At 32.6% G+C, this 17,976-nt stretch overlaps 2 protein-coding genes across 2 annotated transcripts; both read left to right on the top strand.

Annotated features, from left to right (window-relative positions):
- The first annotated feature begins 327 nt into the window (after nucleotides 1-327).
- LOC110109173 (CASP-like protein 1C1) lies at nucleotides 328-1,700 on the top strand. The gene is made up of 3 exons (XM_020840114.2): nucleotides 328-533; nucleotides 620-722; nucleotides 1,228-1,700. The coding sequence occupies exons 1-3, from the start codon at nucleotides 379-381 to the stop codon at nucleotides 1,459-1,461; spliced, it is 492 nt and encodes a 163-aa protein (XP_020695773.1). The 5' UTR covers nucleotides 328-378; the 3' UTR covers nucleotides 1,462-1,700.
- A 15,071-nt stretch (nucleotides 1,701-16,771) lies between these two features.
- LOC110109171 (protein NUCLEAR FUSION DEFECTIVE 2) lies at nucleotides 16,772-17,574 on the top strand. Its single transcript, XM_020840111.2, has one exon. It carries the CDS (start codon nucleotides 16,840-16,842, stop codon nucleotides 17,359-17,361), a length of 522 nt encoding a protein of 173 aa, XP_020695770.1. The 5' UTR covers nucleotides 16,772-16,839; the 3' UTR covers nucleotides 17,362-17,574.
- The last annotated feature ends 402 nt before the right edge of the window (nucleotides 17,575-17,976 follow it).

The following is a 17,976-nucleotide window of genomic DNA, read 5'->3' as shown; positions in this document are numbered from 1 at the left end:
CATTTCCTTTCAATTGTCTCCATCAGCTCATCTTTTCTTATAACCTCTTAGTACAAAAGATGGCTAACCTCAACCAACTACTCCACACAAAAAATAAAAAATAAAAAATAAATCGAATTAACCCTCAAAATCCCTTTTGAAAAATGAAATTTTTAGAAGAATGCAATAAAATTACCCAAATCTTCTCACCTATCACATCATCAAAATGAAATTTAAAAAAATTGCTAAGTATAGGTCACCAATCTGAGCCCACCGCTCTCAAAATCCTCCATGTAAACCTCTTGTTAAACTACCCCTTCCAAATCATCTCTTATTTATTGGCATTCATAACCCTACTGCTTTAACTCAGAAACTTTCTCAGTTGAACCGCAGTAGATCATGGCAAAGGCATACAGGATCTGCACCATCTTACTCAGGCTCATGGCCATGGCCGCCGTCATCGCCGCCGCCGTCGTCATGGCCACCAGCCATGAAACCACCACCTACTTCAACCTCACCCTCAAGGCTGACTTCACACAAACACCTTCCTTCAAGTAATCAACTCAAATTCTCTTTATATTATTGTCTCTTTATCTCAAATCAAGCTTGAATTAACCTCAAATTGAGCCCTTGATTGCAGGTTCTTTCTCATTGCAAACTGCATCGCTGCTCTTTACAGCCTTTTGGCTCTCTTTGCCTCCTGGACTTTTATCCCTCCGAGATGGGTCATGGTGTTTGATGTGGTAAACATGAACAAGCCCCTTGTTTAATCATTTTCAGCTCAGCAATAACTAAATATGCATATATATGTACACGTAAAATGCATAGGCTTTATATTCGTAAATGATTTTTGTTCTTCTTGATAAATTAGCAAGGAGTAGAGGTGGAACCACATTGAACCGAGGGTCGTAGCCCATCCTCAAAATTAAAATTTTCCCTTCCTACTCCCCTAAAATTTTTTTTTTGCTCTATCTTAAAGTGTTTTGCACGCATCCCGCCCCGATCCAACTCGTTATGCTTGTCAAACTACTGCTTGGCCTCCGCCTCTCCTATGAACAACTAAAATCCCCCTCCACCTACGGTTCTCTGACCGCCTATCAATAGCTTTGCCTGCCCTTAAAAGTTAAAAGTAAAGCTGGTTCCACCCCTGACAAGGAGCATAAATTTGCATAATGAGTCGAAACAAACAATGATTAAACTCTGGCTCCTATATACACGCTAATATGTTATTTTTCTTGTTGAACTTAGATGATTGCGATGCTTCTGACGTCGGCGATGGCGGCGGCGTTGGCGATAGCACAGATCGGGAAGAAAGGGAACCAACACGCCGGATGGCTGCCTATATGTGATCAGGTCCCCAAGTATTGCAACCATGTCATGGGAGCCCTCATAAGTGGCTTCGTTGGCCTCCTGTTCTACACCATAATTGTTTTCTACACCATTAGTACAGAGCTGAATCCTCTTCTTTCAGGGAACAAATGAAAGCTCAGATGGTGGATAGTCACTTCTTGCAAGATAGATCAATTTTACAAAATTGTAGTCTTTATGGTTAATAAATGATTTAAATTAGTTTCATAATGCTTATGTTTATATGTTTGGGAGTTTATATGTGGATTTAGGAATGAAGTGTTGATGTGCAGTTTTGTATTGTATGATGGATTAGAGATTATATTGAATGCTGAAACTTTATTCAAAGGATTTTATATGTGATTATTATTTTTTGGATTAGGTAAACTAAATTACCTACTTAATTGATGTTGCGTTGCTTTGTTAATTGCGTGAAGAGGCATCTGTACAGGAGGCTGCTGGCGTTGGCTTGTTGAAGATTCCTTTTATTATTATTTTTTTTGTTTATGTCATTTTAATGATAAGCTATTTTTTCCGCCACAAAACAAAAAAATTATTTTATTTGATATAATTATTTTGGTGATGAATTATTTTGTTGTTAAATAAAAGGGGAAATAATGTTTTTTAATATTTAATGACTAAAATTTCATATTTATTCACATAATGCTTTTTTTATTTTTTATATTTTTTTATATTTTCGCATAATGCTTATAACTTTATATAGCATCAAAATGTTATAAGCAACAGTGATGTCTCGAACTCATTTTTCTCATTCGCACGTTACTGATGCTCTTCTCTAGAGGGATCTCTTTGTGACTTGCTTAGCTCTTTTTTTTTATAATAAAGAGTTCTTCACGTGTCATTGGTCTCATCGATAGCCTTCTCCAGCAAGTTGGCATCATGACATCTCGCCTTATGGCGTGATTTACACCTTTGTTGTCAATATACAGTTGTATATGCATTCACAAGTATTTAGTAGATAGCTCGCAGGTCATGACAGAGGAACTCGCCCTCAAGGAGGGCCCACAGTAGACCTCGCGACCTAACCACCCGAGAGGTGTTACTCATTTGGAACTCGCAAAAGAACTCGTCCACTATGTCAACATATGCTACTTGTTATAGCCCACACTAAGGAACCCACCCTTTTGCGGGGAAGATTGGAGATTCCTCATTTAACCAGTAGCTTGGCATTGTGTGCGTACTTGAATCGCCATTTCAATAACTTGCTCTCTCCCAGAGTGAACATTCTCATGTAGGTTACGTCAAGCTTGGCTACTGCAAAGCGCCTATTCATGAGACTCTTAACTCGTCTCATTGCAACCGTTCAATTTAAAGTTGCTCCTTTTCCACGACAACATCTCACTTGTCTTTTATCTTTTCAAGCAACTTGAGATATCTCATACAGGTCACCAACAACATCAGCTTGCCCGCTAGTCGCAGATCCCATCATCTCAGCACTAGCCCCAGCTTACTCGGTACTGCTAAACTTGCTCAGAGACCACTCATCAAAACTCTTCCGAAGCCCTCTTTCAGCCAATCAGAGGATGGCACATTTTTAGAATAGTCTATGTAGCATTGTACTTTTTTCTCTTTTGATAGAGCATTTCATGTAGCCTTCGAATCTTATAAATAAGAGGTGATGATAAATTGTTTGGGACTTCTTAACTAATTCTAGTGGATTCTATACTAGTTTGAGACTCATATTTTTCTTGAGCATTCTCCATATTTTTGAGTAAGAATTGGAACACCTCACTCAAAATTTATAAATAGATTATAATTACACTCATTTGAGATTTTTTTAACTTGAACTCTAACACCTCTACGAGAAGTATCATCTATATCAATATAAGACTTCGTTTGAGATGATTTTTTTACTGTTTATTGAAACAATTTTTTTAGTATAAATTTTTTATTTAAAAAATTTTTGTACTACAAAGCTGCTTTAAAAATCAATAAGAAAACTATCTCAAATAAAATCTAAGTTGCATCCACGGCTTATTTATTGTTATATTTATACCCAAATAAGAATACTCTTAAGTACCCTTAATCACCTCTACAACCTTATAACATCACCTCACTAGACTTCTTATAATCATGATTCATCTCTCCGAAAAGACTTTTCTTGCCTATAAGAACTCCACTTCTACTCCCTATACTTCCCCACCAAATGTGATATTTACAACAAATTGAATGTTATATCTAACTTGTAATCACTCCTTTTACAATTTCAATGAAGCAATGCCCTTTATAATTCAGAGTAATATTAGTGGAAGCTCTTATAAATAGCTTAGGCCTTATGATTTTTCTTCAAGTCCTTCACATACAAAATAATGTCTCACTTCCTTTGATTTATTTTTTAATCAAAACGTGTCCGTGGGTCTGGTCGGGTTAAACCAGTAACCCGCGTGGGTTGAGTATGAGTTGAAATATCTGACCCGTTTATGAAAACAGATCGGGCTCGAGTTGGGTCAATTAGGGTCGGGTCAGTTCCAAGTTGGATCCGAACCTGACTCGTGACTCAATTTTGACAGCCCTATCGCTTACTCCCTTTGACTTAATATTTAATTGTGTGTATAGTGTCGTTTATAGCTAAGACAATCAAAATTAGAGTTGTCATGCGACAATTAAAATCATATGTTATTTTATTAAGCTTGACCTTAGAATTGTATATTATTATGCTTATAGTATCATGAACTATATATACATCATTTGAGTAAATTTTTTAATTATTTTTTAATTGCATTGCTTAAAAAAGTTAACTTTATTGATGAATTGAGCTATTATTATAATAGCATTAAAAAAGATAGATTATTTTTATTCTTTAAAAATGGGTTAGTTATAGATATTTTTTCACAAAATTGTCGTAATATATAGATATATAATAATATTTTTTTAATATTTAATTATTTTTGTGTTGTATTTGCCCCCCCTCAAAATTGAAGCTGGTTCCGCCCCTGGGGGCTCCACTCCTTACACTTCCCTATCAAATGTGATATTTACAACAAATTGAATGTTATACCTAACTTGGAAGCACTCCTTTTACAATTTCAATGAAGCAATGCCCTTTATAATTCAAACTAGTATTAGTGGAAGCTCTTATAAATAGCTTAAGCTTTATGATTTTTCTTTTCAAGTCTTTCACATACAAAATAATTTCTTTCACTCCCTTTGATTTATTTTTTAATCAAAACTTGTCTACGGGTCTGGTCGGGTCAACCCAGTAGCCTGCACGGGATGGGTATGAGTTGAAATATCTTACTCGTTTGTAAAAATAGATCGGGTTCGAGTTATGTCAACTAGTGTCAGTTCAGTTTCGAGTTGGATCTGAACCTAACCCATGACCCGATTTTGATAGCCCTATCTCTTACTCCCTTTGATTTAATATTTAATTGTGTAAACTATTGTTTATAGCTAAGACAATCAAAATTAGAGTTGTTGTGCAACAATTAAAATCAAATGTTATTTTATTAAGCTTGACCTTAGAATTGTATATTGTTATGCTTATAGTATCATGAACTATATATACATCATTTGAGTAAAATTTTTAATTATTATTTTTTAAATTGCATTGCTTAAAAAAGTTAACTTGATTGATGAATTGAGCTATTTTTATAATAGCTTTAAAAAAGATAGATTATTTTTATTCTTTAAAAATGGGTTAGTTATAGATATTTTTTCACAAAATGTTATTTTATCAAACTCATTTTCTTTAAATTTAATTATATGAATTTACTGAAATTTTAATATGAATTAATCATACATAGAGAAAAAAAAAACTTTGATGATTATTCTATATCTTTATATATAGTGAGATAGATAATTAAATAATTTCATGATTAATTTGAAATTTAAGCTATAAATTCTCTTGTAATTTTGTATTGTGTAGAAACTTCTAATTTTGGGCTCTCAATTGAAATTCTAATTCCACTTCCACCACTATATATAAATAGTCAAATCGCATTAAAAAAGTTTTCATGTATAAAAATACATCAAGAATAATTTTGATAGATTTACTTTCAAAAATATTACTTTGAAGTAGTACTTTAAGTATGGGGCAATGCCTATTTCTTCACATTTGGTTAGCTACTTTTACGTGCTATTAAACTTATGGTTGTGGAGTGCTTAATATCTTAACTTTATATAAATATTCAGCATGAACTGATAAAAATTGTAAGATATACTATTTTTTTTTTACGTAGAAATCCACGAAGGTGAAAACCATAGAGTCTGATCAAATTGCAATCAGACACTTCATAGTCGTAGATATAAGAATATGCTATTCTTCACAATAGAAGAATATATAATTAAATAGCTAGCAATAATTACCTAGTTTTTTTATTTAGGACTTACAGAAATGAGGTATCTACGAGCGCGCAGTTGAAGTCTGATAATGGGATAGAATGTTAGTTGTCAAGTGATGATAGTTAGATGATGAATGTCTGATGATGATGGTTGGGACTACTGATGACAGTCATCAACGATAATAGCTGAAAAATGCAATATAGTTCTTTAGCTCTTTCAATTCAAATCTCATTCACATAGAAAATGAGACTATTTATAGTTTATTGGGAGTGGTATTTTAAAAATTTTGGCTAAAATCTAAAACACTTCATTAAACAATCCATATTAATCATAGAAAATTTATTTAGTATTTGAGAATCCTAATGATACAGAATTAAATGATATTGTATTCATTACATTCTCCTCATATAGCCGATTGATTTAATTTTATACAATTGTGAATAATTGTCTAATTTTTATGAAGAAGCCAGGTGTCAACTGGCAAACATTTAAAGTCTATAACAAGATGGAATGTTAATAGTCAAGTGACAATAGTCAGATGACGGAAGTTAAGTGGTAGTTGAAGAGATTGTTGAGGATGGTTGTCAAGTGTCAGTGCAAGAAAATGTAATAGAATTATTAAACTCTTGTAACTCTTAAATTCTTTTTTCATGTGAAAAATGAGTTCCTATTTCTAGCATTTTGAGAGGTGATTTGGCAAATTTGTCCAGATTTATTAAAAAAAAAAAACTTCACTTAATAATCCATATTAATCCATTTGATCATAAAGTATTTAATTATTAAGTATTTATTTCTTTAATATTCTCATAATTGAATGATCTAGAGCTTGTTGGATTCATTTTATTGATCAACATGATTTGACTATAAATACATAATATTTAAAAACCATTTGGTCTTTCAATTAATATCCCAAAGCCTCAAAATATGTTTCAAGTGCTTGATTGGAGTTTATTTAGATTCAAATCAAACCACTTCATTTGATTCTTCTTGTTGAGATGTTCGGATCCGGTATAAATTTGTTAATTTCAATTTTTTTTAAATTTAAATATTACTTTGAGATTCATGCACTCAATTGAACTTTCTAAGGTCATCTCAAGTAACAAATTAGCTAATCAAATTATTTTATGCTATAAATCAACATCTATAATTGTGATCTAACATTTAGAGAGTAATTTGAACATATTTAAAGAAGACACATTCAATCTCTTTTAATATAAGAAGTTGCCTATCAAAATGTGAGAAATGATATGCTCTTCAAAAGGAGAAATTATTCTGCGCGGAGCCTGGACATAGCTCTGTGTCCGGAGACGAATAAGGTGTTGCCACGTCAGCAGTACGGAGCCGTGATACTGAGCAGTACCAATCCGCGTTATCGAGCAAATAGGTGACATGGTGCATTCTGGTTGGTCTCGAGAAGACATTTGACGTCCACACAAAATAATTTTTTCTAAGAAATTTAAAAAAAAAAATCTTCATAACCTTTAGAAAGAAAGATAAGAGAAACCATAATGCTTACATATTTATGTATTACAATACGTTGAAAGAATAGCCTGAATTGAATGGCACACAAGCAGTTCAGATATATGACAAATTTTTTCAGCCCGGATGTAGCTTGCATCTGGATTCCAATCAAAATAGGTCAAATCGCATGTACACAACATGGTGCATATAATACAAACCCTATGTATAGCTAACAGGTTACATAGAGTAAAGTAATAGAGAGCTCTCCATTTGCACATTCCCAAGTCTATCAGCAGTAGAAGAACTGGAGCACAAGGGGTCCCAAAGTAAGGAAAGCTTGCTAGTGTCTAAGACTTTAAAATTTAAATTATGTTTAATGTTATCAGCCACAACACATAAATTTCTCTAATAAACAAAGCTACGTCGGATCATGGGGTTCCAAAAGGAGATATATTTAGGCTTCCACCAACGGCAAAGTAGGCTATCAGAGTTACAGAATCTCCAAATAATGGAACAGCCAAAAGCATGAGAGAGCAGGTGAATAGCCGGAATACCAAGCCCACAGAATTCTCTTGGTTTACAAGTTTCTTTCCATGATATCACATGCAACTTTCTTTTGGAGATGTCACCAAAGTACAGAAATATGGAGCAAATTCTGTTGATGGTTTTGCAAAATAAAGTTTAGATGCATCCGGATTCTGCACAAAATAATTGCTTAAAATAAGATACAGGCCATGTACTTTGCAGTATAAAGCGTCATACAAAGCAGACAAAATGGTTAACAAATGAAGAAGTTTCTGCTTGATGACGATGATGCCGCAAAGCGTTTATTTTAGCGTTCTGACAGAGTCAAAATCATACTGCCTTCTTTTATGTTTTTTTAATGACGGGAAGGAGAAAATGCTTCAAGATGATTATTTTCTTAATAATGAAATGATTCATACTTTGTCATTGAAGGGAAGCAGTAAGGTAAAATATTTGGGGTGGTGAGGTTGACAATTTTGGCAGCCAAAGCAGCGATATTGTACGTACATGAACCAAGTTATAACATTTAAAATCATATCAAGACATAGTCTTCCATGATTATAAATTGCATAATGTGCATTAGATGATTTTGTCGATCAGATAATATCTTTGAATGATTTAAGATTTTTTTTTTTTGGGGTAGATTGATGAACATATTATTTGGTTAAGTTGTCATCTTTGTCGGTACGGTCATGTATATTTTTTTACGAAGTAATTTTATGAGTTAGTGTTTGTTTGAGACGTCTGTAGCTAGTGATGTCAAAAATTAATACGATATGAAAACTCGATACGAACCTGACCTGAATTTTTTGGGTTAGGGTCAACCCGTTTTAAGAATGGATCGGGTTTGGGTCAACCCAAAAACCCAATTTTGACCCGGATGCCTTGCTTGAATACAAGTGCGCATAAGGACGCACAATCGTGCATAGTCGGGCGATGTTGAAGTCGAACATGCATAGAAGACGGGGTCTGTACTTCAGGCCGATTGACGAAGGTGGAAGTCCTCTTCACATGTTTTCGTTCTCTCGCTCTATTTTCCTCTTTGATCTGGTTGGTGAAGGTGCTCGAGAAAAATTAACCTCTTTACATGCTTTCATTCTCTCCCTCTGTTTGCCTCTTTGATCTAATCTTCAAGCTTCTTTGCCTCCCACAATAATTTCTCTAACATCTTTCTCTGCCTCTTTAATTTGGATACCCTAGAGGCGTTGCTGAAGATTTCATAGTATGGTTTTTTCCTCTCACTTTCCCTTCATTGTCTATAATGTCCAAAACCCTCGTCTGTTTCCCCAAATCTACAATGGCAGGCGGGTCCTGTCAGGTTGAGCCGGACCCGAAGCGGGTCAGGTTGGATCCGAGAAAGTAGCCCGTTTTAAAAACGGGTCGGATTCAGGTGGGATCAATTTCGGGTTGGACACGAAGCCGACCAATAACTCGATTTTGACAGGCCTAGCTACAGCTTTTTATAAATATGATTGTGAAACTATTGTAGAGAAGTAATTTTTTTGAAAAATGTTATAGAAAGCAGCTTTCTAGTACAAAAGTTTATTGAAAATAATTTTAAAAAAAAAACAGTGTTGACCGTAAAGGAAAACATTAAAAAACTATCCCAAATAAAGCTTTAATCAATCAAAAAGTGATGAAAGAGTGAATTATGATAAAACTTTGGCATTTTTTCTTATGTCAATATTTCATGACAAGAAAAAAAAAATATAAATCTCTCAATATTGTTTTTTTATTAACTATCTACTTCACATGACGTTTAGCATTTGAACAAATCACATGGCTTTGTCGTGCATATTTATAGGTAGCCATCACCATGAGATTGCTCTTCTCAAATATTCATTGAATATATTAACAACATTCAAGCCTTTGGAGCAAGTAAGAAGCCATTGAAAAGCTCAAGGGGCAAAGCTTCAGGACGATGAAGGCTGCCAAAAAATAATAATAATAATTTAGGAAAAAAAAAACTTTTTTTATTTATTTTATTTTCTTAAGAACTATATTAGGTGAAGAAATAGTGTGTATTAAAAAAAAGAAAAGATTTGCATATGAAAGAAAGGATTATGATATTGTGACATGCTAATTTGTCATAAGAGTTTGGTGCTTAATATATTTTAAGGCTTGATGAAACTTTCAAATATAACGGCTAGGTGACGTTGAAGACTGCCAAAAAATTTAACTTTTTTTTTTCTTTGATGCATTTAAATAAAATAAAATTAAAAAAAAAGGAGCTTCATTTAATTTATGGAATAATTCCTAAGAAGTATTATAAATTTGTGTCTGTATTTTATATAAATTCTTTTGTAAGTTTCCTTTTTTTCTTCAAAATTATTGCATATATCCTTATTTTTCTTTTTCAAATCTTCTATATTAAAGTTCAAATTTTCTATTATAATTGTAGATTTTTTTTTGTTCTCCATATCTAGCTTTTAGATAGAAAATATATTTTAAACAATAAGAATTTTATTCATATTTATTTTAAGTGTGAAGCAATGCTTTATGACGCATAATACTAGCCATTGAAAGTGAATCATAAAATTAAGTTACAGTTTTGCAGAGATGAAGATGCTTCAGACGAATGAGTGGCTTCGCTCTTATAGATATAATGTGAAAAGAGTAAATAAGTGATAAGGTTGGAGTAGCTCCAATGACATAAGATTATAGAGTGTCTCTTAGATGATTTGGTCACATAAAATATCGGCCTTCTTATTACCAAGTTAGGAGAGTAAATGTATTAAACTTAGGCTTCGTTTTGGATGGCTTTCTTCCCGCTTCTTAAAACAGCTTTCTAGTACAAAAATTAAAATAAATGTACTAGAAAGCCAATTTAGCAGGAAGAAAATCGTTTCAAACGAAACCTCAAGTGTTGTCCTAAAATTCTTCAAATCTACTTGATCAGAACACCAAATTAATTTTTCAACAAATTGCAATAATACTTTACGAGACAAATATAATGATGCCAAGAATGCAACGATGTCAATTAAAACGGGCTTAAATGAAGCATAGTAGAGTTAAAAAATTTATTAATCGGGACGCAAATTAATGATTTTCAAATAATCTCAATTATTTTTGAGTGATTCTTAACTTTCTACTTAATATTAATAGCTTATAGTGAAATAATATTTTATTTTTTAAAATAATATTAATATTTATTTTAAAAAAAAATATTAAATTATATATTATATTTGTTAAATTGCACACAAACCTTGCGTAGTTTGCTTCCAAGTTCCAACTCCAACAACTAGTTCATGGACCCCGCAGTGTCTCAAGTTGCGGTAAAAGATATTTTCTTTTAATTTTTTAAATAAAATATTGCAGGCTTTTATTTTTATATAAATTCATTTATTGATGGCTAGTGGGCTCCAACGGTGCATATAACTACACTGGGATGTGAGGTTTGCTTAGAAATTCCTATTTAATTTCGAAAATAACTAATTTTATTTCAAACAAATATTTTACCATGCAGAAAAGTAAGTAGGTCAATCAGGAGGACATAAATGGCTTAAGAGCAAAGCAGACATTATTGGAAGCCTGTTCTCTAGATTTTATAATCAAATAGATTATAGAGTGCCTCGTCTTCTTTTCGAGAGAAACACGCATAATGTGTGATAACTATCTTATTGTTTTTTAAAGCAATTTTTTTTAAAAAAAATAATTTTTTAATAGAAATATGTTTTAAGAAACAGTAAGAAAACCCTCCCAAACGAAGTCTTTGGTTACGTTTCGAATAGCTTTCTAAAACTAAAATTTTTTTAATAAAAAATTGCCTTAAAATGAAAGCTTAATGATATAATTTCCATTCCAAACAAGTTGAGAGTAGAAAATATATTATCTTAAATGATTTTATATCTTTAATTATCAAGGTAATCAAAGGAGGTTACCTTAAAGCATATTAAGGACTTATTAGTTTCACTTGAAAGGTGAGGCTAGTTATTAATACCATCATATTTGGTCTCTAAAACTTTTATATATTTTTTTTAATCCTTCTTAAGTGATTTTAAGAGCTCCATAGGTATTTAAGGCTTGTGATCATCTAATATTATCACACATGGTAACACACTAATGCGTAGCAATGCGAACTGGTGGGACTTGGGACTTACCCACAAGATCAACATGGATCATCTGATAGAAGATTGGATGATTTAAATAATGCATGTGATGGTGGGGAGCATTAATTTATGGTTGAACGATCTTGCAAATGTCACACTAAGATCATCGCCAACCGTTCGGCAAACAGCCGAATGGAGGCCCTCAAACGTCGCAACCAAACGCCTTTTCCTCCGCCATTTGATCGGGCCACTGTTCATCTACGCCATTTTTTGGTCTCTACCGAACTTGCGGAAGAAAGACGCGAAAGAAGAGAGCAACGGTTAGGAGGCAAAATGACGTTCGATTGAAGATGAATCACGGCACTTTTTGGTTTCATTGCATTTTTTAGTGAAAAATGAGATTTTCGGTTGGAGATACCCTAAAAGAGAAACCACTCTTAAATGTGAGTTGATTTAAAGTGACCTTAATAGCCATTCATATACGTAGATATAAAACAAAGATAGACTTTGTATACTGTGCATTCACCGATTAATCATAAGAGATGGGATAAATAATAAGATAATAAACTTCAATCAAAGCTATGACCAGCCCGGCATCTTTTGCTTAGCAAGCAAGGCTAAGGATGATCATGACACTCGGGTGTAAGACATGGTTACTTGATTTTGGCAAACTAAAGTCATTAGCAAGTAGAAACCATAGAGTTAAATTCGTCGTTTAGATATTATTGACGGGTGTAAAATATTGAGTTGAAGTTTTCACCATGGTGGAGAATGACTTGGCTATTCCACTGTTTAGTCATGATACGAGCAAGAAGAGATCCGGAGATAATATAATTAGGAGAGAGAGCAGTGAAAAGAGATGTAGATTTTTATACAACACGAGAGGATCTGAATTTGAGTCCAATGTGGGTGTACTGGAGTATGCCCGATGTGGTAAGATACATAGTGGATTGTGTTTTCTGATGATTGGACATTGTTTTAGATGTAGGCAACAAGGATATCATATGGCTGATTGTCTACTACACGATAGGGGACAAGATATGGATTCATAGGAGAGTAAGCCGTACAAATCTATAGACAGAGGATCATGGGATCTAGAGAATACAATGAAAGGTCTGTGAGCAGAACATATGGAAGAAGGGTAGTCAGAAATCAAAGAGAACATACACTGTCTGCTATACCAACACTGTCACCTATACGACCTAGAGTTTACAGTTTGATCCAACAAGAGGATAAGAATGCACTTGGAAGATCCACTAATAAAAATTTTAATTCTTGAATTGATTGATTAATAATTTGCATAGTATATTGTGCTTGAATGATATGTGGGACTATGATTATTTCGAATAAACTCATAATTGATTGCATGCATTATTTTAGATATTTTAAACATATTTCAATAGATTTATTGGAATTGATATTTGCTCTGAATTGTATTGGTTTATTTTTATGGATTTACGAATTGAATTTATCTTCATTGATTTATTTTTTCTGTGGAAACTTCAAGAGCAATATTTTTCTAAGGTAAGGAGAATTTAATAGCCTATATGTTGAATCAAACAAATAAATTTCCTAGGAGTCATTATAAGTAAAATTTGAAAACTGTCTTCATCATAACATTGATATTGGAGTGCTTTACTTATACTAATTTTTGTATAATTTTTTTGGCACATGTGAAAATCTTTAAGAAATTGATACATGTCAATACAAGTGGAGATTTTGGGACTATCAGGTGTCCATTTTGCAAACCAATTTCACCAATGTTTTTTAAATAAATTATTTATTTTATGAATATTTTTAATAATTTTTTGGGCTCAAAATGGATTTATATAAATTTTGTACTAAAAATTAATTAAATTAAATAATTATACTAATATTAAATTGTTATTTTATTATCAAATATTATGTAACAAAGGTAATTATTATTTATATTTATTAATTATATAGTCAAATATTAATTATTTTTATCGAGCTTATTCACGAGTTCAAAATCAAACATGAATCGAGCTTTTATCGAGCTTAATGTCGAGCTTGTTCGTGAACTTCAAATGATGTTGTTCACGAACATAAATGAGCCGAACACATTAGTGTTCAAGTTTGTTTATTTAAGAATCTAGTATTTAAAATATTGTTCAAGTTTATTTGTTTAGTTAATTAAATGATCGCAAACGAGCTTTAATCGAACCGAACAACGAGTAGCTCGCCGGACATTTGGTTCGCTTGCAGCCCTAATTTTAACTAAAACATATTGAATTTTTACCAGTTAAATTGAAAAATAGAATTTTTTTAAACAAAATGCATAGTATACAAATTTGATAGATTTCCATGTATTTATACATTTCTACATTTCGTGCATGATATTAACTTATATTGCATAAAAAATATATTATTTGTATGTACGTAAGCAATACTAACATTTAACACTGTAATGAATATGGTTTAGCTCTTAAATATAATACCCTAGGTAGGAGTGTGGGGCGACAAACTTTCCTTTAAATAAAAGGTTGGTGATATAATCCTAGTTGTAACGTGTAACTAATTGACTAAATTACGCCGACGAATAGAATGTGACTTAAATAATTATTAAAAGACACCTATAAAAATTAATGGATTGAGAGCTATGACAGATAATATATGTACAAAAAAATATCACATTAAAATTGAATGTCATACATTATTTTGCATAATTATACTCATGATAATATTTACCTGACTAATATTACATTAAACTAATTGACATGTTGATAGCTTATATTAGTATTAATATTGATACAATATAGTATAGCATATTGATATAATTTATTGGGTGATTGTACTCTTTATCGTATGTATTATAATTTAATATATTTCTTTTTACTTTATTGATCATATTGATATTATTATTGATTTTTAAGATTTTTGTTACTCTATGATTGACATTGACTAGAACATAAGCATATATATTAATTTTTTTTGTCTTGTATTTAAAGCAGTGATAGAGTTTTGGTTTTCTACTGAGCTTTTTAACTCATTATATGGATTTTTATGATTTCAGGTCAATGAAGGGGTCAAGATCAGTTGGAGTGAGATTGTTAGAGATTCTCATATTTTCTTTTGATTTTGTTTAATTTTTTTACCTTTTGCAACCAGGAGATTATGATAGATTAGTATTTGTACTAATATCTTGACTATTATATGTTGATTTTAAGAATATAATGAAATATTTTGAGGTATATGACTGTATATTGATATATTATTTGTGATGATGTATAGAAGCAAGTGTTAATTAATTATGAAGATAAAATAAATATTTTTTTTTCAAATTTAATTCTTGGACGTGATATGACCTACTTGAGATTATTTGTCATAGCGTTGATTACTAATATTAACATTTATAGAAGAGGTCAAGTTCAATTCCACTGGGATTAATTATATTTTGATTGAGAGGGGATGATTGTCATGTGTATCCTAAATCAAATGTGAAATTGTTTTATCTTTATATTGTTATTGTCCCTTTCAAGATTAAGAGTATGAACTAGCCCAAAGAGTAAAAGTTTAACAGGAGATTGTGTATAGAACTTGAATTTCTCTTGAGACTTTCTAAATGAAAATTTTATATTTGCTAATATTTTTTAGACAGATGGTTATCAATAAAGTTGTCTTGGGTGCTTATAAAAATATTGAAAGAATATATGTGCTTAACTACAACCATGCATATGATATTAGCATATGAATATCCCTTTAATGTTGCAGCCAAGGTTGCCACCAGTCATGATCTACTTTTCATGAATTCATTGCAATAATAGATGATATAAGGGAGGAGTTTTCTAGCTACAATCATACATAGAAAGTTGTCCATACTATGTTATAATTAAAGCTGCCACCCCCCCCAACGCAAAACCAAAATTGACTTGCTTCTCTCATAATTGATAAAATGGTAAACGATAAAGGATTACCCAGCTACATTGATGTAAACAACCTTTGATATTGTAGCAAGGGTTGCCTCAAATTAAGAAGAATCATAATTGAGCGATGCTGGTTAGAGAATTATAGTTGGGCGATAGTAGTCAAGGGATTATAATCAAACTATGATGGTCAAGTATTGTGGTTAAGGGATGTAGATTGAAGGATCATAATCAAACAATCAAGGTTATATGACCATAGTCAAACAATTGTGGTCAAAGAACAAAAATCAATAGTGGTGATTGGAGTGTCCTAATAGGGAAACAATGGTTAAAGAACATTTGTTGATCTGATTGGAACAATTAGAAGATTATTTAATGACGGATGACGTGCAATGATCCTAAGACAATGGTGCTCGAGTGGAGCTTTAAGATTTTTCAAGTCTTTAGCTATCCTGAGTCTCAAGCTAAGTTCTAAGCCCCAAGCTGCCCTTCATGTAGAGAGTGTGACCATATTAATTAATTTTTTTAGAGCGACGTGACATATAAATATAGCCAAAATTTGAAACATTCCATCAAATAGCCATATTAATTATCTCAAATAGAGGCAATTATTTTAGAATTTAGGTGTCTTAATTACGTTAGATTTATCTTATTGAGATATGAGATTTGAATAAGTATACGATATTTAGATATCGTTTGATCCTCCAACTAATGCTCTAATTTTTTTTACTATGCTTCAAGTGCTTCATTTAGACTTATTTAGAGTCGGATTGGATCACTTTTGATGTCAATCGGTTCATCTCATCTAAACTTTTAGTTTTAAGTTCTTCTAAAAGTTTTTAATTCAATTATGCATCAAAATCCGTGCCCGATCACGCCAATTTTTTATGTAATATCAAATTTTATTTAAGATTACTACAATATGATATATTATTACTTAGCTATATAATATACTCATCTTAAAATAAATTTAATTACCATAAAATTCATTCAGATCAAAATTAGGCCAATATATTACTATCATCAACTTTAAGAAAAGTTATATATATAAGTCAATTTAATTTAGTCTTCAAAAGCTTTGAAAATAATTTATAATAATTATATGTACATCAAATTTTTTTCTTCATTTAACATTTCAAAATAAATAATAAACTCAGATTAAAAAAAAAGATTCTTTCCGGCTAGAACATTTTAATGAATAAATCTCCTCCTGAGCAGATATTTTAATTCTCTGTCTTAAAAAAAATCTCAGAAAGGCGAGAAGGCCAACAACCCTCATCTCCTAAATCTGAATGGCGCTGCGATTTTGTTTCTTCTCTTTGCTGCCGTTCTTTACTCTTGACCATCTCCAGGTGGCGTCGGCAGCGCCGCCCTCACAGGCCTTCCCCTCTGGGCTCGAAATTCTTCAGAATCGAACCGGTTACAAATTCAAGTCAGTGGATCTGCTGCGTCAGGCGATGACCCACCCCTCTTACTCCCTCGATAATAACCATGCCCTTAGCTTGCTCGGCCTCAACGCCATGGAAGCCGCTGCCGCGCTCAACCTCGTCGGTGTAGACCCAAATGCCTCCCCGGCAGCTGTCAATGCCAGGATCGCGAAAATTTCCGGCTTCAACGACTGCGTGTCCAATGGTAAGCGGCTTGCGATTGAGAGTCTGGTGCGCGTAGCCAAGAAGACCAGTGCCTCGTCGCCGAATGTCATCTGCAGTGCATACAGGGCGATATACGGCGCAATTGCTGTCGATGCCGGTGGACTGGATGCTGCTTCTAAGGCTCTGTGGAGGATTCTGGATGGTGGAGTCTATGCATCCTAGGTCGACGGTCCCCGCCCACTATTACCGCTAACGGTATCTAAGTAGAACTTTCCTGTGTTTACTTGGAGGTTTTTAGTTAGGTGTATTTTGGATTTTTAAGGTTACAAAAATATCAGTGTAATATATTATATATTATGTATTTTGTGGTACTATTATATGACAATAGTCGAATGTTATTTTAATTTTAAATAACCCCTAAGGTATTTAAGTTGCGTTTGGATTAGTGATCTTGAAGATCGGTTGATCTTGGAGAAGAAACCAGGATTAGGGCAATCCAAATGTCGCTTACCTAAGACTTTTTGCTTCGTACAAAGAGGAATGAAGCTAATTCTAATGCCTTCACAATACTTTAACCTAATCCAGTAGGAGATTGTATTCTGAACAACGCATATACAGATTAGCCTATGGTTATTTAAACAGCAAGCATGCATTTTTGTGCTATTTGACTTTTAATTCATTCCTAATCCCACATTATTCTCAAAGTAAACGGTCCAGTTTCTTGAGCTTCAGGAAAACTGTTGTAAAGAATATCTCCGCCATTGATTGCCTAATCCCTACTGATGAAGTATCATCTGATTTCTTTCAGTTGTATTGTAAGGAGCTTAGAGAATATCT

The sequence above is a fragment of the Dendrobium catenatum genome, unplaced genomic scaffold, assembly GCF_001605985.2.
Source record: "Dendrobium catenatum unplaced genomic scaffold, ASM160598v2 fragScaff_scaffold_1056, whole genome shotgun sequence".
NCBI classification, from domain to species: domain Eukaryota; kingdom Viridiplantae; phylum Streptophyta; class Magnoliopsida; order Asparagales; family Orchidaceae; genus Dendrobium; species Dendrobium catenatum.
This window is presented reverse-complemented; position numbering and strand designations above follow the sequence as displayed.